General features: G+C 38.5%; 4 protein-coding genes and 1 non-coding gene across 5 annotated transcripts; 2 read left to right on the plus strand and 3 right to left on the minus strand.

Annotated features, from left to right (window-relative positions):
* Window positions 1-215: 215 nt before the first annotated feature.
* On the minus strand, window positions 216-4,859 carry LOC116252328 (uncharacterized). The gene is made up of 4 exons (XM_031626503.2): window positions 4,517-4,859; window positions 3,821-4,052; window positions 2,849-3,001; window positions 216-1,137 (listed from the first exon to the last, which is right to left on the minus strand). Exons 1-4 carry the CDS (start codon window positions 4,715-4,717, stop codon window positions 431-433), a joined length of 1,293 nt encoding a protein of 430 aa, XP_031482363.1. The 5' UTR covers window positions 4,718-4,859; the 3' UTR covers window positions 216-430.
* A 1,979-nt stretch (window positions 4,860-6,838) lies between these two features.
* LOC116253054 (uncharacterized) lies at window positions 6,839-9,863 on the plus strand. The gene is made up of 5 exons (XM_031627784.2): window positions 6,839-7,048; window positions 7,174-7,293; window positions 7,994-8,098; window positions 8,208-8,333; window positions 9,367-9,863. Coding segments are annotated over exons 1-5 (618 nt in total). The 5' UTR covers window positions 6,839-7,047; the 3' UTR covers window positions 9,633-9,863.
* A 1,935-nt stretch (window positions 9,864-11,798) lies between these two features.
* LOC116253094 (60S ribosomal protein L37-3-like) lies at window positions 11,799-12,847 on the minus strand. The gene is made up of 4 exons (XM_031627856.2): window positions 12,689-12,847; window positions 12,437-12,572; window positions 12,131-12,232; window positions 11,799-12,034 (listed from the first exon to the last, which is right to left on the minus strand). Exons 1-4 carry the CDS (start codon window positions 12,689-12,691, stop codon window positions 11,988-11,990), a joined length of 288 nt encoding a protein of 95 aa, XP_031483716.1. The 5' UTR covers window positions 12,692-12,847; the 3' UTR covers window positions 11,799-11,987.
* Window positions 12,848-14,124: 1,277 nt separating this feature from the next.
* On the minus strand, window positions 14,125-23,335 carry LOC116253093 (pre-mRNA-processing factor 19-like). The gene is made up of 18 exons (XM_031627855.2): window positions 23,085-23,335; window positions 22,823-22,908; window positions 22,661-22,732; window positions 22,490-22,552; window positions 21,463-21,549; window positions 18,094-18,241; window positions 17,863-17,984; window positions 17,573-17,689; window positions 17,330-17,425; window positions 17,056-17,115; window positions 16,740-16,814; window positions 16,114-16,227; window positions 15,864-15,980; window positions 15,684-15,761; window positions 15,451-15,547; window positions 14,825-14,876; window positions 14,637-14,707; window positions 14,125-14,542 (listed from the first exon to the last, which is right to left on the minus strand). The coding sequence occupies exons 1-18, from the start codon at window positions 23,095-23,097 to the stop codon at window positions 14,430-14,432; spliced, it is 1,581 nt and encodes a 526-aa protein (XP_031483715.1). The 5' UTR covers window positions 23,098-23,335; the 3' UTR covers window positions 14,125-14,429.
* Window positions 23,336-23,829: 494 nt separating this feature from the next.
* Window positions 23,830-23,901, plus strand: TRNAT-CGU (transfer RNA threonine (anticodon CGU)). Its single transcript has one exon. It is a non-coding gene; the product is annotated as a tRNA-Thr (tRNA).
* The last annotated feature ends 298 nt before the right edge of the window (window positions 23,902-24,199 follow it).

Below are 24,199 nucleotides of genomic sequence, written 5' to 3' on the forward strand. Positions count from 1 at the left end.
GTGGATGGTTATCGTCAACACCACCGATGGGGGTTAATCGCCGCTTTCTTTTAGAGAGTTGATCCATATTAATGACCATTAGCCAATTGCGAGTCCCTTTACAGTGCTCAAGTCTCCAGGCTAAGAAGCCGGAGCATCCTCAGTTTTTTAATGGAGCACAAATAATAGATGGACTGAACTTGTGCACTGCTCTTTGGAAGAGATCTTCGAACACATGGCAAAAAGAAGTTTATGCTAAACCACCAGGATTGATTACATCTACGAAGCAAATAAACTGTGCGCTGAGGACCCCATTATTAGTCTCCTGACGGAAAGATCTCAAACGCGATTAGTTAATGGAGAGGCCCTGAATCCTCCAGCTTGCTCGTCATAAAATCAATTTAAAAGTCAAATAATTTATGAGACCTCAAGAAGAAAGCTTTGCGCTTTTCTATAATGAATCAATCAAAAGAAATCCGTTCTTTAAATATTGTATGCAAGGAAAAGGTAATTTCAGGAGGTTCTCAACATCTTGGGAACTGGACAACAGGGTGTTCAGTATCAAACTCCTGTTTTCCGTCATTGTTGTAGCTTTAAAGCCCCGGCAGATTACAAGAGAAATATTCTGAACCCAAGGAGAAGAAACAGAGAATGACAGAACCGAGCCTCCAGCGCCTGAATCTTCTTCGAGTACTTGTTTATACGCCTTGCATACTTGATAGACATGTCTTCCCATAGGTAACAGAGGGTGAAACAGAGGCGATGTACACTTTGTTAGGCTGTCAGTGTCTGCATGTAGGTTGACTACCACAGTTCCATGATCAGGATGAAGTATGGTAGCCAGAGCTTTAAGAAATGGACCGTCAGCATTCCACAGCTTCCTAGGGAAAAGGTCATCGCCATCATAAGCATCCACGAAGACAAGGTCATAAAAGGGACTAGACATTTCAGCAGCTCTTTTAACTACGAAACCCTCAGCATCAGCTTCATAGAGAGAGAGCCTTTCATGAAGACCACCCCATAAGACTTGATCAAGAGGATCCATGCTGTTCAAGGATCCACTGCTTGCGTTCTTTGTTGAATGAGATGGAAAGCCCATTGCTTGGATAGATGCCTTGATAACAACAGGGTCAATCTCAACCACATGGACTATGGCACCTACATGGTTGACATTCAACGTCACCATGAGTTCGTGAGCAAAAATCTAGCACATTACGACCGTTCGCAAAGAAGTTTCATATGAAAGTGTGGTAAAATATCTCCAGTTTAAGTCACTATTACATCATTTGCATACTTCCATAAATTGAACAAAATACAGACCATGCTATAAACAGTAAGTTCCAGAAGCCTAAGTCAGGCGGCACTGTAAATATGGCAAGATGCAGTCAAGTGTGTTTCACATTTTTGTGCTTTTATCTCCAAAGGTGTCAAGTGATTCATAAATGACAGACTAGATTTTCAGATACTGGAATAACCAAAATTTTCCATGGAGCTTATTAAGAAAGCTTTTGTACATTGGAAAAAGTAAGTGTTACATCTAGACTTAATTTTGTTTCTTTAGACTTACAGTAGCATGTTACTTCATGCATCAGCAGTAAAACATCTCAGGAAGCAAGTTTCAAATGTTTAAAAACTTTGAGTTACCGCACTAGATTACCAACAGAATGAAAAAAAAAAATGCAAATGAATGAAGCAACGGAGATTAGATAAACAAGTAAAACCATCCTACAACCTAAAGAAATCCAAGTGAATGGTGGATCAAATACTTAAACCATCAGCAGACAACTTGTAGCAGCTATTGGACAAAGCTGGTGACATCAGAAACATTTCCAATCACCAAAAATCTCTAAGTCAGTGACATGGTTATCATCTAACAATCAAGATAGATTTATCCATAATCTAGTCTCGTAGTAATTCTGTTAACCTTGAGGCTAACAAGTTGCTGGCTCGCTCTCCTTCTCACACTTAACACAAACAGGAAGCCCAGCTTCCATCAAATCAGGGTATTTTCCTTCCCTTAGGGTTTAATCCCCGAAGGTGATATCTACAAGTATCAATGGTTAAGCTTATTACCACTTAAGACACCACCACCCGACCCACCAATACTAACCCCAATTCTAATAGGGGACCATAATGACCGACTCAGCAACGGAAGTAAATAGAAAGCAGGCTAAAGTAGAGTCCAAAACAGACTCAACTGAAGAGAAACCCCAAGACCCAACCCATTTGGATTTGACGCCTAACAAACTCATGTTAAAGACCCATACAAGCAGGAAATTATTTAAAAGTAAGAAGTATATCTCTAGCACAAACCCCATAATTCTTCCACAATAAGTTATAGGTCAGTGTCCCCAGAAGGCAGGCTGATGGATTGCACGTTCTTGTTTTGCTAGTTCAAGGCCTTGACAGCATGCTTCAAAAACTAACAATATACCTATTAGTTCATTCACAGTGGTAAATAGATGAACCAAGGCATGGCGAAGAGAAGTAGCCCAAATGGTTGACTCTCTGAACGATATGTTCAGATAAAAGTAGACATACAAGCTATACAGATAGCAGTGCTTATCCAAATTTCTCGTTGTTAGTTCCTTGTCCTTTTATTAGTTTCCTCATTTCAAAGAAGAGCACGGCCTTTTGTACACTGTTTTCCTGTCTCCAGTTTTTGTATTTCTTACCAAATCCTCCAATATTTTAACCATCTTCTCGGTGATACTTCCTGAAAAATTTAATGTCACAACTGCCGTAAAGAGATTGAGATAGCAACCAATTGAGATAAAGGGCATAATTATTATTGGTGATAGAGTTGGAAAGAAAAAAAAAAAGAAAAGTGATCGTGGATACTACAGAACTTGGGCTATCTTGTAGTTACCTTGAATTTTGCTAGCCAAAAACAGTGGGATGCTGCCACCACCAAGGCCAATGCACAGAATGTGCAATGTTCTATCACCATGTACAGCACCCTTGAAGTTGAAACGTGTAGAAGAAAGAGCTGATAAACCAGCTGCTATCATACTCTTTACATCTATAATGAAACAATGTTTAGAAACAATGGACAATAAAAGAAACACTAATTAATGAAAGCTAGACTACAAAAAATGCAGCACTGAGTATCGAAGATTAAGAATCTACCAGTGAATGCATCGTGAGCTTTTGAGATAGTTGAAACTTGAAACAATATAACATACGGAAAATGGAATGCTAATTATCAAGATCAACTCGAGGAAAACTATTATACATCCTACATGATATCAGGCGGAGCCTGGAAAATGAATTCAATACAAAATGCATGAGTACATGAAATTGAATCAAGGTCTATAAGGGATTGGACCGGTTATTCAAGCATATGCTTGTTTTAAGCAAGTAGCAGCTTTTAATTTGTACCCAAGCATTGGAATAGAAGTCAAAACAAGGTTAGAGCAGTTATTCCTCGTTGACTTTTACTGAATGCTGTTGCTAACGTTTACCATTTCATATTTCACTTAAGACGGTAATAAACAGAATAAAAGAAAAAATTATGTAAGACACAGAAACAACAGAATAAGTTTCAGTTACGGTTGAATCTAGTCCAGCAGTTGTGTAAAACAGAAAAAGTCAGCCCCCATCAGCAATTCAAACCAGGAGAAAGTTAAACAGACTAGTTGAGACTAGCACGGTAACTACTTCTTGTCAACGACTAAACTATTAATTATAGAGCTCCCAAAGAACCAGAATTTGCAAAAACCGTTGCAACAGAGGAATTGAACCAACTAGCACAATGAAGGAACATTATTCCAACAAGAAAACCTTCAATTAGTTGGAAACAAGGGCATACGCATCATATGAAAGGAGATGAAACACTTACATGGAACAGCCAGACAATGTGGCTGCTGCATCAGGTATACAGCTTCAGAGGCAGACTTCCTGTAAGCAGCCATGACCTTGACCGTACTTTGGCGAGTTCTCTCATTAAAGCGAAGCACACGCCACTGATAACCAAGCACTCGAAACTTCTCGAGATTTTCATCACAGTCTGGATATATCTTTTCGTATCTTCGCTGAAGCCATCTTTCAACAGCTGCCCAATGCACCGCATCCTGCGATATGAAGGGAGCACACGAATAATCTCCAGAAAGTCTTCAACTCAAAAATCTGGATCTTGTAGTTTAGCACAAAAAGTAAAAATCTCCTAGTTTTTTTGGAAGCTGCTAAAAAATCGTCTCCGCTCCTGTTATTTTCATAAAAAATTTGCTTAAATGAAACCCAGAGCACGACCCGTACGTTATTTAGTGCAGAAAATAAGCTAAAAATCAGACTCCGATGACTGCTAAACCATGTTCTTGAATAGAAAATACTCCGCAGTGAGACCAAGAGGACTACTCACAAATTGATACTCATTCCAAATTCTCGCGATGAAATTTATAATTCTCAACGAACTTGGGGGGAATGAGAGAGGAACTTTTTACCCACAAGCAAGAGCTAAAAAAAAAGAACTAGAACAGAGAGGCGAGGCGACAACTTGGAAATGGGAAAGTGGGAGCTGAAAAACAGGAACACCCACCGGCCTAGAAGATGGGTACCCGACGACGGTGACAGAGCCATTGCCCTTGACAGAGTGGGACCGGAAAACGGTGTGGCCATCATCGTTGTCGTCCCCTCCCCACCATTCCGACGCATAAAACCAGTCACCTTCGTCCTCCACCTGCCGAATCGTCGACGTGAACAGACGACGGCTCCACCGGAAGGGGGTCGGGAAACGCATGGACTGCCACCGGCGCAAAACCCACGCTATTGTCTTCTTTTCACTTGTTCAGGGTTTAGGTCCTTCGGCAGCCAAAGTGGCCGCGGCTCATTCTCGTGTCGCATAAATGTTAAAATCGCATTAATTTTAAACTGTTCGCCTCCGGTCGGCACCTTAGCCGAGTTGATTTCTACATAGTTTGGGTTGAGGGACAGCCAAGTTGCTGAGACTGAGAGAGATCGAACTCAAACCCGACACAGCCAAAAATGACAAAACTCTCTTGTCGGAAACAACGTGCGAGATGGGCATCACGTAGCAGCTTCGACTGGGTTGGTAAGTTCGATCATTACCAATGCTAATCATCTAAACTGCAAACGGTATATATACGACACAGCTTATCACTTACCTTCAAAGTTTTGCACTTCAAAAAAATAGAAAAGGATCATCAGTTTTATTGTCGCTAATGCTAATCTTTTAAACTGCAAATGGTAAATATTTTTTTGAAAACATCAGTTTTATTGTCGCTAATGCTAATCTTTTAAACTGCAAATGGTAAATATAAGAAGTTAGGTATGTCGCTTCTAACTTAATTCAAAGCTTATACCTCATAAAAAAAAAAAAAAAGGTGATGAGCTCTCTTGGCAGTTTCTCTTCTTTCTACGTCGAAATCAACCATTTGCAGCTGCCGCTACTTACTCATGAGTGTTGCCACTTTAAAACTCCCACCACTGGTGTTCTGTGGCTTCTGGCTAATTAGTATTTTACAGCAACAAATAGTGTCCCTTATGTGGCAACCAACATACCCGAATATAATATAACGTCAACAAAAGAAAAAAAAATAAACCTTGTATGCACTTTTATATACTCCAATCACGTCAGCGTCTTTGCAGTCCTGATATCAATTCTAATAAAGTGAGAAGTCCTTTTGGTTTCTAAGCCTATATTAGACCTACACCCCTTTCTTTACAATTTATTTAGGTAGTGCAAGCTGGAATGCTACTGGATTGTGCGTATATACGAAACCATGTGCGAATCTACTTTCCAATGATGAGGAAAACCAATCGTTTTGTTTCTTCTTCTTTTCTGATGAATATATGAGGCCTTCTCTGTCTGCTTCATTGCTTGAGGCATCGTAGAGATGCAACCCGCAATCTTTTTCCTAGAAAAAAAGTTCAAGTCCATCAAACAGAAAAAAATGATATAGTAAAATTCTATAACTCAGGAATAATCAAACAGACCTTGTATTGGGAATGAGGAAGAAACTTTCCATTCTGCTCCCAGAACAAAAAGCCAAGGCTCCCTCCCTAACTCTCAAGACTGGATGTTTTTCACTTTCAGCAGGAACACAATATCTCAATTTTCACATGTTGTTTGCTGAGAAAGAAAAGATATTCTTTGATATTATTGCAAGCTATTTTCAAACAACGGATACGAGAAACATTTGTCCGTTAAAGGGGACCATACTCTTTGAAATAAAGAAAAGAATGGATACTCTTTGAAATTACAAACTATTGCAGCTAAGGCAAACAAAGTATCATAAAGAACTATAACGCAACGGCAGGAAATCAAAAACAAATGAAATGAATGCCTATTCAGACATTCTAGCAATTACTACAGGAAAGTTGATAGACATGCTTTGATTGAATCCACTATCCAAATAAAACAACGGAAAAACGATTCAGATATGAATTCATATATTATGAATCCCAGCTTCATTGTTATACCAATTATCAGAAGTGGAAATAGGTCCAATCTACCCACTTTACCAAGTCTCCTTAATGGGATATTTTAGCTGACCAAATGCTCAGTTTGCCTTAAACTCGAAGCAAAAGGCATCACAAGATCCAAATAAGCGCATTATATTTAGACCCGAAATATATATCTGACCTGGATATCAACAAAATCAAGTAAAGAATTATAAAGCTGAATCCGAATCTAATTACGGATCTATATATGAGTATACAAGAACTGGGTTAATCTAAGCCGGATCCCCGTCGATCCGTACATAAAACCGGGGTAGCAAGAAAGGGATTGGATTGGACTCCCGCAAGGAAGGTCCTGAAGGTCTCCCATTTCCAGAACTACCCGTTAGTGGATGGGCCCCATTTGGAGAATTCAAAAAGGAAGAGCAATCGGCTTCGTCCTCAAGTTGACCACCGGCCATTAACATCGATTCTGATTGTGAAAAGGCTTTCCCTTGCTTTGACGTTACCTCCCCTCTGCCTTCTGGTGAGTTTCGTCCTCCTTCTCTTATATAAGAAAATAAGGATTGACAGAGAGACGGGAAAGAATCAACAGAAGCCAACAGCGAGAAATTTGGGGAGTTGTCTACCTGCTTCCAGCGTCTTCCCAGTAAATTTCCTTTTTTCCACCTTCTTTCTTCCTTTTCTTCTTGTTATTTCTATTTTCGGATCCGCAACAGCAGGTTTTGGTGTCTTTTTGTGAAAAATTACATTTCATGATGTTGGTATCTGCAGTGTATCCGAGGGTGAGGGTGAGGGTGGAAGATGATGATCCAGCCTCAGATGCGGAGGTAGAAAACCAGTTACCATTGGAGAAATTCAAATCCATTCCTGTGGAAAGTTTTTGCTCGGACGGTATTGTATCGTTTTATTCTTCTTCTTGTATGTGTATGTGTCTTTTCCTCCCTCTTTTTCTGTTTGTTGATTACTCCTTCCTTCTTTTTCCTCTGTTTTTGGGGTTGGTCATTTATGATATCTCTTTTTTTTTAATCAATATTGGAAAGAAGAAGGAAGGTGACCTTTTTTTTTCCTTCATGGTATTCGGCAGTCGGTCTATCTTTTGGCTTTTGACGATGAAATGTTTTAGGGTTTGAACTGTAAGGTGGAAAACCATTTGTAAAAGTTGGACGTCATTATGAATTTGTGTCTCGTGATTGTGTTCTGTATGCCGAGCAGCAAAACCGTGCTGTTTTTCTTGCTCACCTTGTTGAGGATTTTAATCCTCTAGTTGCAGAGGGTTGTTTTTCTTCACATTTTTCTTCGATTGACATACGGTTGTTCATCATCCCTTTTTTTTCTCCACAGTTGCTGCTTATGACGCCCACTTCTATGTGCTTCCTTTCTTTTCTGTTTTCATGTCATCTTGAAGGGTGAAGCTCAGAAATCAGAACAGCCCCTCTTTTCCTTTAATTTTTATAATATGAACTTCTGAAATTACCAAATCTGGAAACGAAAATTCTGAAAGCGAGACAAGTGTTTATAAACAAAAATACTCCCCAGTCTCATCCCGCATGTCATCATCTTCTCGTGTGATCACTAACCCATTGTTCTGCAGGAAATGGACGTGGTACTGATTGCCCACAATATTATGCTATGGCACCAAAATCATACCCAACACTTAAAGTCTGTTCCACGATTTCATCTACTCCCACAAGCGAAGGTTTCATCTTCAACTCTTCCTCGCGAAGCAGTCATTGACCATGCATTGATTTTATTGATGAAAAAGCTTTTGGTTCTTCTAAGAGCGTTGTTTTTCATGGTCTTCACAGACAAGCAGAACCAGGAAAAGAATGTAGAAAACAAGCCGAAGCACGACCAAGAAAATAGCGTGGAGGGCAAACCTCAAATAAGAGCTAGTTTGGTGCCACGCCCTCGTGCTGTATTGTCCAGTCCTGGTATTTTCTATTCCTTACCCAATATCCTACATTGCATTTTTTTTTTAGACGTCTATTATTTCATGGTGTCCAGTTCCCCTTCTACTGTTCTTCCTATCTCACAACATTCCTATCTCATTATCTAACATTTCAATAATATTTTAGACCTGTTGCACAACGACGGCACAATAGCATCTAATGTCTGTCATCACATTTATCAAGGCCTGCATGAATTCATGAAAGTTTTAAATGCCAATTTTCTAAATAAATTGATAGTTCAGTTAGTAGAGCCTGATTCATTGATGGACAGCACAAACACATTCTGTGTGCATTCATGTGTATTTACTGAACTTTGATTTTATGCTCTTAATTTTTGTCCATACTCCATGCACGAAATGTTAGGTCCTTCTGCACTTCGTTTTTTGTTTAGTGATGTGCAATTTCGTTGGAATCGTAAGTTGGTAGAAAGTATGTCGATAGTATGTCGATTTTTAGCTTTTTTTATCATCTTACTGTTTTGAGGATGAGTCGAGTAAGCGGCAGACAGGAAGTGTCTGTCCTTACTGCCATTTCCCAGAGATTGTTTTCATGATAAAATTAAAATATTAAAATTTGAAAATTGGAATTCTGAATATCGTTTTCACACTTTGATGGAGACTTCTAGATTTGACACGGCTTGTTGCTTTCATGGGCATGACCAAATTGAATTTGATAGGATATTTCCGCTGCTTTACCATTCAATTTTACTTGCATCTGGGCCGTTTCATTGAAGATGCTACATATCTACTTTTTCTGTGTCATGATGGAGAAATACTGTAGTACATGGAATACCTTGTCATATACTACAAGAATATATTTAGATTGCAATGGGCCTATGATCTCTGTTACCTCTGTTTTCATACTAAATTTTCTGAAACAGGTGATGGTAATTGATTGGAAAACCCCTTCGTTTAAACTTAGTCACTATAACCAAGTTCAGTGACTTCTATTTGCTTCCAAGTGCTCATCTCAAGCTTTCAAGATCTCTGATCCAAAATTGGTTTTGGTGTTTCAGTTAACGACCAAAAGATAGGAAGCAAGAATCAGTTGTCCCAATCAAAGAGACCAGTTTTGAAGAAGAATGAGCCAAGTCAAAATCCAGTTTTACAAGAAAAAGTTAATCCCAGAAGGACTCAATCTCAAAGCTCAGTTAGCTCAATAAAAGGTGCAAGAGCATCCGTTACAACCACCCGTACCAGGAAGAAGGACGGATCTGAGCCAAAAACTTCAAAGCAAGAAGCTTTCACAGGAAAAGCCAAGCCAAGAACATTACACAGCTGAGTATCTGGTAGTATCTGGTAGCTTTTTCCATCATGTAGACCTTCCCAATTGAATTGTTTTTCCTTGTGCGCTTGAGTCCTCGCAACAAGTTTTGTTGTGTCAATGGTCTCATGATCAGAGTAGATAATTTTAAGCATGCGTAACAGTCTGTAAGAGCCACATTATGTGGAAATGGTCTGTAGATTGGACAAACGGAATGGTAAGGATTGCCAGAACATTAAACCACTTTAACTCGGAAGAACTCTCTCTCTCTCCGTCTCCCTCTCAACAATGTTAATTCGAGTTTGTGTCTGCATCTTGATTTGCTGAGCAATTCATCTATGTGAGTCTGAGCTTTTCTGGGGTTACTGTCAATCACCATTAAGAGTTGAACTTACTGATTAGCACAGGAGTTGGCAAAGTTGGACCCACGCTAATGGAGATTTAGACGTATATAAAATGCATTACCCATATCAAACGAAACTGAATCTTGGCTAATCATACTTGGATCTAGCAATGCAATGCCGAATCCGAGTGTTTACCCGCCGTCAGATACATGTCCGTCAGATTAAATATAAAAAAAAACAGTCCTAATCCAATTCAGTTCTTTCTAAAGACAAATCTAGATCCGATGTCCGATAATTTTTTACCAGTTGCACCGCTAGCCTGCACCTGCAACGTAAAGAGAAGTTTGCAAATGGTGTTGACTACTACTACTGTCCCGCACTCATTTTAATTGAATATGCAAAAAGCAAGGGATATAAGATCAGGATAAGCTCATGTCGACGCAAACGATGTTCCACTGACCAAGCTCCCGAACAATGACGAAGAAAGGGAACCCCACGAATTCCAACTTGACATTTTTCTTACTTCGGCGCCAAAACCATTTCAGGGAAATGTTAAAATCCGCAGGCTAGGATGGATAAATTTGACAGCTTCAAGATCTGAAAACTAAACAGGGAACCTGACATATAACCTTTAGTCAAATTTAAGATCTGTCAAGTTCACTGCTTTATGTCAATCAGAACTTTTAATGGTTTGATAACATAAAAAGGGTCAAAAATTTTAAACCAAAGTTACAGAAGCCCTTCCCATCCAGCTATATGAAACTGGCGAAAGGTTTCTTAAGTCTTTCTTTCCCCAAAAATCCCGTTGAATGAGAAAGCCACCAAAATATAACCGTAATCGTAGATTGCGACAAAGACAGAATCTAGACATACTGCACAAGGGATGCACCTACAGGGATTATTAATCCATTAATCTCGACAGGCATCCTGAAAACATAAATAGCGTACCTCACAATACAGAAAGAACTTGCATTCAAGCATTTGAGGAACCCCTGGAATCCAATTACTTGAAAAATTCCTACGTCCCTTGATCAAAACTAACCATGAAAACGTGAAATGAATGGTGATGATACTCAGCTGCCCAAAATCCAAATACTTCTATTTTGGAGACAGCACTCATCTCAAATACATGTTGCTCCAAAAAAATTTCAGCCAGTTTCAAGGCGGCTTCTTGCAAGACTATCAATAACCACTCACAATAATTCAACCTCAAATCCTACTTCCAAAAAGTCGGAAACAATATAAAAAAAACTAAAAAACAAAAGAAGCTACATGTGAAGGAGGTGGTACAGATAGATAGGGACCGGGAAATTGGGAACAAAGAGTGGACAACGAGCGTCTAGTGTTAGACCAGGAGTCGTCAAGGAACCAGTACAAGCCATTTAAAGAGTTGGTCCCTATAAGACACAAAACCAAATGCCTTTCTATTTGCTACGAGCGAATGCTACTGATTAACTGTCAACTGAGAGTAGTCATTACCAACCATATCAATTACACCTTAAGAGGGTCATAACTACTATATTAATTGTTCCTTGGAAACATGCTTCAAACAAGTAAGAATCAAAACAGATTCTTACCATCGTGGCAGATTACCTCGATATAATTAACAGAAACCACAGCAGATTGTCCATCTAGATGTAAGAGGAAAAAATCGCATATATTATTTCACTGCAGCTACATGTTCAATCATCAAGGCTTTTCACGCGAACCCAACTTGAACAGTCGAAAACACCAATTCATTCGTATGTTGTTAAAGAAAGACCCCTTCAACTAGAAGAATCACTGTTATAGAACACAGACAGCAATTCTAAAAGCAAAACACCAAGGGCAGAGAACAGGATGTCTTGATGGGTATGAATATCCCCAAATTAAACTAACACAAAATTTCGGTAAAATTAACATCGTCAACAACTCAAAGATACCAATCTTTCGATATTGTTTGGTGCATAAACAATAAGAAGACAAAAAAGGAAACTGAAGAACTAGAATAACATCACGGATTTCTTCTATTCGCTGACATCAATGAGATCTAAGACGACGCCGCATCTGCCCTCTTCCTTGGCGCTGCTTCAGTTCCTGAAACCCAAATGAGAGCACGACGAGGTCAGTAAACCGAAATAATCCCCATAAGAGACAAACTAACAAAGAATTATTCTATGCTACCAGGGTTACCTTCTCTGAAATTGCTCTTGAATCGACGAGGCATGTGACGGAGGTACCGCATACGGCCCGTTCCCGTGGTCTTCCTCCTGATCGCCTTCACGCTCCAGTTATCTGCCAAAACGAATACATTATAGCCCACCACACCCTAAATCCCCGAGGCCCCAACAAAGTCGCACGACAGCAACAGAAAACTATCAACCCAATCAACGAACTAAATCCGAATCATAAACAAAGGGAACGCGCACCACGAAGTTTGCGCAAGAAGAATGAGCTCCGAATGGGAAGATAAACGCAAATAAGAAGAAGAAAACTCACATTTCCTAATGCGGGCAGATGGGTAGCCGCAGGAGCCGCAGCGGCTCTTCTGCAGATGGAAACTCCGGCGACCGCATCTCACGCAGAGGGTGTGGGTCTTGTTCCTCCTCTTTCCGAAGCTCCCGGTTCCCTTCCCCTGTATGATTTTACCATCAAACGGAGGTTAGATTCAAGGCCGCTGTGATGAGAGAAGACAAGAAAGAGCAATCAAAGTAGAAGAGGAAGAAGAAGAATCGGGTTGCAAGAGATCACCATGGTCGTCTGGCCTTTGAGTCCCCCTGTGTTTTCGGCAGCCGCCCCTTTAGTACGAGAGAAGGGAAAGGGGGAAGGTGGTGAAAGGAAAGGAATATAAGGCCCGCTTAGAAACCCTAACAGCTGGGTTTCAGATTCGGGTCGGATCCAACAATTATCGCCGGCTCTAGACTTTAGTGTTCTTTCCCTACTCGAGTGCCGACCCAGGATCTGGTTTGCGTATAATAACTAAGATACAGACATATAAATAGAACATACTTATTTACTTGAAAAAAATTGAGCATCTTTAAAGAGTTCCGAGATGAGTCAAGTTTGGGTCGAAGTCATATATTAGATCCAGCTGCCCTCTCCAAATTCAGTCAAGTTTGGGATCAGACCCAGCTGACCCCTTGAATTTGGAGATCTTAGATCTCTCCCTCTCTTAATAAACTTTTCATGTATTTCAGTTCTCGTAAACCGCTTGCGCCTCTGATTAATTTACTGGGGGATGAGTAAAAATTGAAGTGTGATAACTTTAGCCTTTCTCAAATTTTGAGACAGATCTATAATATGTCTCTTGGATGGACGTTTCTGTTGCTACCCAAATCATTTTTTTGCTTTAGTGGTTTAATTTATGTAAAAATTACAAAGATGATGACAGTTGCATTTTAACAAGGAATCATGTGCAAATAACCTTATGGCCATAAATTTAACGTTCGATGCATTGTTTGCATCTGGGCTTAGATCTGAGTTGATCTAAGAACTTAAGATAATAGATTATCACACTTTATGATGTGTGAAAAGGTGCAAGGATTGCACCGCGTTTGTTGGTCTTGCATCATAAAATGCATGAATCTCAAGACAGACAAATTTTTCCTATGACTTAAAATCCACAAATTTGAGGCACAGGTTTATAATAGTGACGTTACATATACAGTTCCCCAATCCATGATTTATTAGAACCATAAAATTAAGTTGAGGCCACTACCCTTATATTGAGATATTGACATTAATCAAATTCAGTGTTAAGTTGGTAGCAGTCAAAAGAAGTGTCTAACCTATCAGTAGCCAAGTGCACGGAGATCTTGCTCTTGTACACTTGACAAGCTTTGAGCACGTGCCTCTGCTAATCTAGATAGTATAATTTACCATGAAGTCAATTGACATTTATTTTACACAAGCCAAAACAAAATTTACAAATTCACGGGACTAACCGGACCATTGACTCCATCGCATTGGACCTGAAAAAATTGTGCTTTAATAAGCGACGATGTCGGCCAAGTGAATAAAGCAGGACATGAAATTGCCCGTTGACAGAGACGAAAAAAAGAAAGACTATGATCAGGGAAACATTTGCCACAAGGATCCACGATCTAGCATTTGACGAACGTAAATGTACGCCAGGAAAATACCATAAAGGCCGATAACACCCTGTTGTTCAGGTTAAAGATCCTAAATTAGAGAAAAGAAGACACCAACTTAGGATGATCCTCAATTTTACATGACAGTACAACAGAAAAAATGCTCATGCAAGTGCTCTTCTTCTAAAACTCAATGTAGCAACTAAGGAGAGACAATTACAAAAATTAAAAAGGGAAAAATGAAAAAGAAAAAGAAAAAAAAAACAGATGGCCATTCTTTGCAACAGGAAGCCCTTTAGTCCAACTTTGCTCATCTTCCAATTGCTACTCGGGGCAGAAACCTGAGCTGAGCAAGTCGAACGAGAACTGTGCACCTAGCACGCAGGCATTATGTTACGTATTCACGGTTCTTCTGCTCCAGCAACAGGCAGGCCAAAGAATCGAAGATTTCTGTCCATGGTTCCCACTGCCAAGTATTTCGCATCAACCCCAAATTTCACAGACGTAATTCGATCTGCAGGCAAACCAGGAGAACATCACCTAAGACATACATCATATATACATAAACATAAACATATATATATATATATAGAGAGAGAGAGAGAGACCTGTTCCTGACAAATCTGGCAAGGTGTTAATACAATCCCATTCCTGCTTGACACTACCAACATTATAGATCCTGCAGCAGTTCGAAATTCATCAATTAATTAGCCACGTCGTCTGTCAACCCTTCCAAAAAACTGAACCTTAGCTTTCATACTAATATAGGTTTCCTTGTAAGGCAGGAATGACCGACCTTATGTCTGAACCGGCAATTGCAAGGTAGGCACCACTGTGATCAAATTCCACTACAAAGTACATGAAAGATATGTCAGCATGCATTTTACACAATTAGGGATATAAATCAGTTCATCACTCCGTGAAAATTGAAACTCACCCACATGCTAAACCATGCAGACCAAGGCCAAAAATGTTATCTATGACATCAATAGCCAGCAAGACAACTTTCAAGGCCATCAGATGAGAAAAGTGGATTCGTGTGTGATGGGTAAGGAGAACATTTGATATAAAACAAAGAATTGTTTTGCAGAAGAAATCTTCAGGAAAAAACTATCATATGCAACATTTAAGGAAAAACATATCCACCATCCGTTAGTAACACAAAAGAACACATTAAAAAGAACATTAAAAAATGACATTATTGTATTAACATCTCATCTGCTATTATTATAGAACGCAAACTTTTCTAAAAGTATCCAACAGAATCAGGGGTATCGTCCAAAACATCATCAAGTACTTATAACATAGGCTTCCCTTCAGTGCATAACTAAAATGTCTCCAAATGTGGCCAGGAAAACAGCTAAAAAGTATGTGCCAGAACTATACATCCTCAAAGGAGTGACTAGATCACAGCAGTCTTACCAGAATTTGTAGGTGTATTTGGCTCATAAGGGCTGAAGGACCTGAAGTTCTTCAACTTGCGCAGATCCCAGAGTTTCACACCATCCCTTGCTGCTGTCTAAAATTTATTAAAAATTCAACTCATGATTTCATTAGATTCTCCATTTCTTGATGAAACAAATATAGGTTATCAAGAACTTTTAAAAACGGCAGAACTATACTTAACCTAGACATCAGAAGAACACAACACATACCGCAAGAAAATATCCATTTTCTGAGAAGGAGATGGCAGTAACAGGCCCAACATGTCCATCAAATGTTGCTACATTTGTCTACATGTAACAAATTGTTAGAGGAGATGACAAACGCAGGAAGAGAATTTTTGTTTGTATCAGAGATAGCTATTCTACGGGGTAGAGTTCAAAAATAATTACCTGAGTCTTTACATCCCAAATTCTGACTGCAGCTCCCGAAGTTCCAGTCCCAAGGATAAGACCATCGGGATGAAAAGCAGCAGAAGTATAACCGTCCTCACCAGCGGAATCATCAGCCTGCATAACCATCTCAATCAAATACCAGTATAACCTGCATGCATGTGTTGTGTATCTCTCTGGGTGGGGAGGAGATAGAAAGAGAGAGAAGGTGTGTGTTGGGAGGGGGGAGGGCTGAGGGATGGAGAGAGACCTTCTGGACTTGTGAGAGGCACATTCCTGAAGTAATATCATAAAAGCACCATGTGGCATCCATTGAAGCAGTCACAAAGTAATTATGTGTGGCATGTACTGATACAGCTTGCACCTGCCAATTAAGAATTCCAACGCAACTAAGCAAGAAATATATTGAAAAAATAAGGATATAAGTTAAATTTAGATATATACATAAAGAAAATTATATCAAAAAGAAGTACAACTGGGCCATAAGCAAAATCATTTACATCAGATTGTCAAGGCGCACAGATATTAGGCAAAAGAATAGTTTAAGACATTATCTAACTAATTACTGCTTTCCAACCATTCACAAAGTGTTAACAAGTTCCTAAAACAGACCAACGTGATAGTTGGCAATGAGTGCAGTGCTAATCAGGTATGTTGGAGCACACCCTACTCTTAGGTGGACTAGAAGAGTACATAAGATTGCAAGCAGTAGAAAAAGAAGTCACATAAACTGTCTAGACAAGCTTTAAGCATAAAAGAATATTTCAACACCTAGTTCCTGTATTTCCCCCTTTCTAGTGTACAATGGATCAGTTCTCAGGCTAACATAGGACATGCATAAGGGAAACAAGAACAGCTTGAAACCAGAAATTAAACCTCGGCTGTATGATCCTTCAGGACATGTAGGCAACTATAGTCGTCATTTTCAGACCCTCTCCATACACGGACCGTCTGCAAGAAATAAGAGTGAATATAGACAATAAGACTTATCCAGAAATCTTTGAACAATGTTTGACAACAATAACTGACTAAGCTCAACTTAGCAAGAGAAACAACAAATTAAGAATCAAACTATGCACAATTATTTTTTTTCAAAGAAAGTTCCTAGAAGAAAAAAACACTCAGGGTCTATCAAGTAGCAAGCCCAAGCAACACAACCAGAAAAAAGAAACAAAGTGAACTTCTAACATACCTTATCACCTGAACCAGTTATAAACAACTCATCTCGAGGCACAAATTTAACACATGTAACCTGAGGGCAATGAACAAGCAGAAGAATATTAAATGATGCAAGAAAATTAATTAATTTTAAGCAAGCAAAGTCAGGGTGGGTTGTGCAACATGTGATTGAATAGATCTCATGGGTTACAGCAACTACACAACCATCTCGCAGCATTCCAATGTCATAAACATATACTCTTGATGTGGTTATTTACAGGATAAAAGAAATTACTACAACAGGATACCTTCTTCGTGTGCCCACTAAGAGTGGAAAGAATCTGGCCAGAAGATCGGTCAAAAATTATAGAATTTGTGTCAACACCACCTGTTGCAATGACATCCTTCCAAGGCACAAATACACAACATGCAAGAAGTCAGCATTAGAACAAGCAAAGATTTGGCTTTAGAGGTTATAACTGCAAATTTTTATGTAGCATCACTGGCCACAGACATGCATTGAGATGAAACGGATTTTCATGGACACTTACTTTTGTCGGATGGATATCTACAGATAGAATGCCTGGTTTGTTGGTCTTGTGCAGTGGATGACTAGAAATCTGAGTGTAACTCATTAGCGATTCTTTCGATGCCAATGTTGGGGGAATCTAGTCATGGAAGGAGCATGATTAATAACTTTAACCATGTATTATAAACCATCGAAAAGCAAATCTGCAACCTCCAAAAATGTTTACAGAATGAACTTAGACAGGAGGTCCATCCAATGGCAGATAAAGCAGATGCTTGTGAAGATTAAGCAAACACAATAAAAGCCCATTACCTGACGCTTCTTCCTTTGCCCTGACAGTACTGCATTGCATTCTGTGAGTTCCTCAATAATAGCTGCAGATATGCCAGGACGGATTCTCTTTCCACCAGGACCCAAATCCTCTTCTTCAGCAGCTGAAAATCACAATGATACATTGCGCGTACTGAGTGCATGGTTCCCCAAGAAACTACATATGACACCAATGGTAAAGAAGATATTCTTTGATTATAAACACAAGGATACCTCTTTTGCCATTGCTAATAACTGAGGCATTCACTGGGACACCAGCAGGTGCATTGAGGGGAATCTGTCTCTCTGCCTGAGCCAGTAAAGCCCTTGCTTCATCCCTTTCCTTCTTAACTCTTGCTATGACTCGGCAAGCAGCATCATGCTGACAAAGGAAATCTACCACACTTAGTCCTATATCTATTTGCTGATTCCTTACAACTTTTGTTATAAGTTTTAACTTCTAACTATAATATCACACCTCTATTTTATTTAGAACTACAATGAAAGTTCCTTGGAAAGGTCTTTGCAGATTCCATTGCCACAAACCTCATTCTCAATAAGGTTGTGCCAACAAGGTTTCATCTGGTACAAAAAAAAAAAAAGTCTTTCTTCGCAAAATTTCCGTAATTCAAATTTCAAAAAAATAAAAAATATACAAAATCATCAAATCTTCTGAATGTCTTAAAACAATCTTGATAAAAATTCAATTTTTTAATTAAAATGTTAAAAAATTCAAAATATACTAGACATGGTTTTTCAAAAAGACGTGCAAAAATCACAAATATAATACCTTTATATTGGCGATATTTTCCAGTTTCCACATATTGCAATAAATTCGCTTTTCGTGTTTAACTTCTATTTGGTGACACTATCACAATATTACAAAAATGTTGCAAATATGTGGGACAAAAGTTTGAAATTGTGGCATGGTTGAACTGTTCCTTGCAAAACTTCAATGCTCATCAACTGCTGTTAACATCACAACCTCTCTCAAAATTATCAAACTTCAGATCGGATAAGAAAACCTAAAACTTGTGTTGGTTCTGCAATTATGAACCAATGAACACGACGGAATGTAACTAAAATTAAGGAACTGGACGATGTCGTTCTCAAATGCCTTTATTGTTTTCATAGTGACCATACCAGAATAAGGATGCTTCCAGGAAGACATAATAAGTTCTGACTTCTGATTAACTTAGTTATCAAAATCAGAAATACTATATACTCTTTATACATAAATACATACATACATATATATATATATATAAACAGTAAATATCATGTAAACACACAAGAAAACACTTTTATCAGAATTGGATGATTAGAGTTGAAGTTGTGGCAAACCAACGATTTGGTGACAAATTCAACAATGCCATGTGTCAGATTTCAACCATTTTAAATATTTAAAAGTTCTTTTAATTTACATTAATTCCATTTACTGTTAACATCACAACCTCTCTCAAAATTATCAAACTTCAGATCGGATAAGAAAACCTAAAACTTGTGTTGGTTCTGCAATTATGAACCAATGAACACGACGGAATGTAACTAAAATTAAGGAACTGGACGATGTCGTTCTCAAATGCCTTTATTGTTTTCATAGTGACCATACCAGAATAAGGATGCTTCCAGGAAGACATAATAAGTTCTGACTTCTGATTAACTTAGTTATCAAAATCAGAAATACTATATACTCTTTATACATAAATACATACATACATACATATATATATATATATATATATATATATATATATATATATATATATATATATATATATATATATACCAAATCGTTGGTTTGCCACAACTTCAACTCTAATCATCCAATTCTGATAAAAGTGTTTTCTTGTGTGTTTACATGATATTTACTGTTTATATATATATATATATATATATATATATATATATATATATATATATATATATATATATATAAACAGTAAATATCATGTAAACACACAAGAAAACACTTTTATCAGAATTGGATGATTAGAGTTGAAGTTGTGGCAAACCAACGATTTGGTGACAAATTCAACAATGCCATGTGTCAGATTTCAACCATTTCAAATATTTAAAAGTTCTTTTAATTTACATTAATTCCATTTAAATTTCTAGAAAATGAATTTTTAGATATTTTTGACAATGCACAAATAATTTAACTGAAATCAGTGAATCAATCAATTCACCAAAGCAGCAGCTCCACCAATTCAGTTCAGGAACTGATTTCTACAACCCACAAAAATATAGAACATGCAGAATTTAGAAATATGTGTGTGCTGTGTATGCTATAAAGTATAAACACAAGGAGAGCTATTCAAGGAAAACTGTTAAATAAAAACTTAGTAAAATTTTCATACTTGGTTTGGAAAAGCCCAGTTTGGAGACTAGCTGATCAAGGCAGTTGACTAGCACCTAGGACAACCAGGCAACTAGTTGGACTAACTAGTCCCTAGGTTGACAACTAAGATGATTAATGGCCAAACAAGATGAGTCATCTAACTTCTAGTAAGCTTCCAAAGGGATCTATGTTATTGAAGGCGTGACTAGGCACACTTAGGGGACTGTTTAAATAATTACGACTGTATGTATTACACACAGTCAATATTATATAATTTCTGTTATCTAATACATCATATTCGCATATCGGACTTAATATCTATATTCAAAAGTGTGGAAAATAACTATTAAATATATATTAAGCTATTAAACATTGAGTATTAAGTTATATAGTATGACTAATGGTGATATAGTCATGATATGACACCAATCCATAATAGTCAAATACTATATGATTTATACTATACTTGTATAATGAAGACACATATAAAGTTTATAGCATTGAAGACTTAACAAACTGAAAATCAGTACAATAAGTTCCTAATCTCAAATTTTCACTTTAATAGCCATTTCCACATTGAAGGAAGAGTAAAAGACTATCTCTTCAGCTTCCACAACTTCAAATTTGCACCACACTGGCCTCTAGCGCTACTTAATCCTTATTAAAGAGTCTTTAAGATGTCCCCAGAGTCACTGAGTGTCTCTTCGACTTTTATGGACTAGCCACAGGCATGCCTAGTCACGCCTAGCTTCAGTGCACAAGACCTTGCATTGCCTAAGTGCTGGACTTCAGTGATGCAGGCGGAGTAGCGCCTAGGAGTGCATCTAGGTGACACCTCAACAACAAAGGAAGGGATAGATGCGGAAGAACAAGGTTTTTGAGTGAAAATGCATGTCTCACAACCGTACAACGGTCATACTTAGAGGCAGAAGACTACAAGGGGGCCCATTACTCCTCTCTATTCCTAATAAAAAATCCCAATTATTTTGTTTTAAAGCACATTTGTTTGGTCTTCCAGCATAACAAGGTATAACACCTTTAGAAAAATACTTGTTGACTGTTTTCTTTCTCTTTATCCTTCCTCTAACAAATTATGAATAATTTAAAATTGCAATTGTTTAGTGCAGTATGCAAGCATTACATTGCGTGCAAAGCAAGGTAGTAAACTATAGATTCATGAGATATGAGAAAGGCATACTCATGCAGGATCAGAAAACATAAACATGGAATAAGCCACCCATCACCTCCATTCAGAGACGTACCTGGTATAATGCATGACTTAGCTCTTGTCTCGCAGTATGCAGCTGCTGCTCCAGTGCAAAATTAGACAACATCAGAGCATCCCACTCCTAGTAAAACAGCAGAAGAGAAATCATTATCGGCTATTTCAGCATTCGTCAGACAAAAGCAAGAAGATAAACAATCCCACTTTCACTGAAGAGTGGACGCATGAAATTGATAGTACAGATTGTAGCAAGTACATTCAAAAAACAATTGCATAGAGGTAGACACTGATTTGGAACTTCAACTTTGTAGCTAAAATATGCTTTGATTTTTTCTTATGTCTATGATATAACCAGTTGAATTGCCAAAATTCCATCAGGGACAGCAGATATTCTTATAACTATTTAAAGAACAACCAACATATCATTGATTTGGACCTTCAATTTAATGACAAAGATACGTCTTTATTTATGTGTTAAGTAATCATGGAAGTTTGGTGCCCACGCATGCAACAGACGATGGCTGATTAACTCCTCCCTGCTACTGTTCTTCAAGAGAAAGAGGTAGTTGGAATCCAAACAAAACATAAACCATATAATGACCATCCAAGTGGTCCTAATTTAATCAGAATAAAGTCATGAAAGAAGGTAAAACTTTTAAATTTTAACTAGTCTAAGAATGAAAACATAGCGTAACCATGGTCGAGGACAACTAACTACAGATGACCTTGCTGAACATACTAACAACAAGAATTCACGTGCACAGTGTCATGTCCTACCAAGACAAAAGGGAAGATATAGCAAAAGGTTACAGCACATCAAAAGGATAACAGATAAGTGGAAGCATAAGAATTAATGCTGTGTATTGCCAAGTTAGTGACGGTTCCAGTATTGGTAGATACATGCTTTCGAACTCTAATCAACGAATTGGGAGCCCGTATCCACTAAAAGCAATCAAAGAAAACACAAGCAGCTATACCGCGATATAGACGCAGCAACGGAGTAAAAAACTCATCTAAAACAAGCGACAGTAAGAAGGACAGGAGAGTGGTCCAAGTATGCGTACATTTTGGAACAACCCGAGCATCCCTGGAATGCTTGCAGCTTGAACAGGCCTTGGCTTGACGGCCTGCGTATTGGGTAAGCGCGCAACGACAAATTTCACAACAAAATGCAAATCCGATTAACACAGGATTGATAAAGAAGGAGAAAACAAAAACACCATCAAAAGGATTACCTTATTCGTCTTCACCGAAACGATGTCCTCCATAGTAAGAGGCTCTCCAGTAACAGGACATTTCCCATACTCCTGCGCAAACAAGAAAATGATGAAAAAGGAGGCCGGGTCCTCTTCACCACGACCCTATGCAAAAGAAACAAAAATCGGGTAGAAAGGTACCGATATATGTCGTTCGATCAACCGTCTCTCGAACAGAAGTCCGGATCTCTTCGAAACCACGGGCTCCTCCGGCGTAACGCCGGATACTGTACGGAGCAGCAAAAATGAACAAATCGGGAGAAAAAGAGATGCTCATTTTCAGAAAATAAGCAAAATGAAAGTCACAGGAACGAAATCTGAAAATCGAGAAGCTCAGAGAGAGAATGAGAAAGAAGAAAGCTTTCTTTCGAGAGAGAGAGAGAGAAAGAGAGAAGGCGCTTACTTGCACAGAACATTGTAGATTAAACCCCGCTAGGGTTTTTCAGTTCCTCACTTGTTTGTGTCCGTCCGGACGCTCCTTCGTGAAGAAATGGGACAGAGGCAGAGATGCTGATGATGATGATGATGAGCGGAGGAGGAAGGAGGAGGGAGACGAAAACTCTGAAACCGAAGAGAGCTTCCTTCTCCTCCCCACCCACACGACGGGCTTCTCACTTCCTCTCCTCTTTTCAGTCTTCAAAATATCGAGGGAAGCCAAACCTAGCGCGCTTTGCTTCTTCCTTTTTCTTTTCCTCGTCGAGCAGAACCAGCGACACGACACGGGAACACGCAAGCGGCCCGAATCGGCCGATTCTGAGAATTTACTTAGCTGCTTATGAATTCATAAAAATAATAAATAAAATAAGGTTTAAATTTATTAAAAGTAAGAAAAAAGGAACAGTGTATAATCGGTTTGCCAATAATTCAATTTAATTCCACCTAATTCTAACAGCATTGCAGGAACCATGGTTTGACTACGAGATCAAAATGGCCCCAATATAAATCAAAACTTGAATTATTGGATCCACTTTGAATATTTTTTTCTTCCTTAAACAAAAAAAAAAAAAAAAGAGTTTCCTTCACCAAAACCCAAGAATTTTATTTCGAAAATGGGGGCATATAGTCGTCAGTGGCTGCATGGACCCGAAAGTGAGAGGTGAAAAGGCTGGTCACAAAAATAAAAAAAGTCAGATTCGATGCACAAGCAAGCTTCCATAGCATAGTGGTAGTGCGTTCGCTTCGTAAGCGAAAGGTCGCGAGTTCGATCCTCGCTGGGAGCTTAAAGTATGTGTTTATCTTTTGTAATAATTTACACAAGTGTGGCCAATAGCCAATATGCCCTTTTGCCCTTCTTTGCCGGAAGTTGTCCTTGTTAACAAGAAAAACCGAATAATGATGTCTATCTTGTCCGCTTTTTAAATGTATGGCACCAAAACCATGGGAACCTTAATCCATGAGTAAATAAGTATTCCACTTTTTTAGGGGGATGTTTGAGATTTTAGAATTGTAATACTAAATAAGTTATCTTAATCCCAAGATTATATATTCATTGAATCAAAATTCTGAAATTATGATTCT

This window comes from Nymphaea colorata, chromosome 4 (genome assembly GCF_008831285.2).
Source record: "Nymphaea colorata isolate Beijing-Zhang1983 chromosome 4, ASM883128v2, whole genome shotgun sequence".
Taxonomy (NCBI): Eukaryota; Viridiplantae; Streptophyta; class Magnoliopsida; order Nymphaeales; family Nymphaeaceae; genus Nymphaea; species Nymphaea colorata.

Bases quoted from the DNA above. Each gene is read 5' to 3' on its own strand.
- LOC116252328 (XM_031626503.2), bottom strand. From the start codon at position 4,717: ATGCGTTTCCCGACCCCCTTCCGGTGGAGCCGTCGTCTGTTCACGTCG. The intron at 4,053-4,516 runs GTGGGTGTTCCT...TTCATATCGCAG, and splicing joins GGTACCCATCTTCTAGGCCG to GATGCGGTGCATTGGGCAGC. The intron at 3,002-3,820 runs GTAAGTGTTTCA...GTTTCATTATAG, and splicing joins ACATTGTCTGGCTGTTCCAT to ATGTAAAGAGTATGATAGCA.
- LOC116253093 (XM_031627855.2), bottom strand. The intron at 22,733-22,822 runs GTACCTTTCTAC...TTGTTTGCGCAG, and splicing joins TGATCGAACGACATATATCG to GAGTATGGGAAATGTCCTGT. The intron at 16,815-17,055 runs GTATGTTAGAAG...TATTTCTTGCAG, and splicing joins TAACTGGTTCAGGTGATAAG to ACGGTCCGTGTATGGAGAGG.
- LOC116253054 (XM_031627784.2), top strand. The intron at 7,294-7,993 runs GTATTGTATCGT...ATTGTTCTGCAG, and splicing joins GGAAAGTTTTTGCTCGGACG to GAAATGGACGTGGTACTGAT. The intron at 8,099-8,207 runs GTTTCATCTTCA...TGGTCTTCACAG, and splicing joins ATCTACTCCCACAAGCGAAG to ACAAGCAGAACCAGGAAAAG.
- LOC116253094 (XM_031627856.2), bottom strand. The intron at 12,233-12,436 runs GTGAGTTTTCTT...TCGTTTTGGCAG, and splicing joins ATCTGCCCGCATTAGGAAAT to ATAACTGGAGCGTGAAGGCG. The intron at 12,035-12,130 runs GTAACCCTGGTA...TTTGGGTTTCAG, and splicing joins CAAGAGCAATTTCAGAGAAG to GAACTGAAGCAGCGCCAAGG.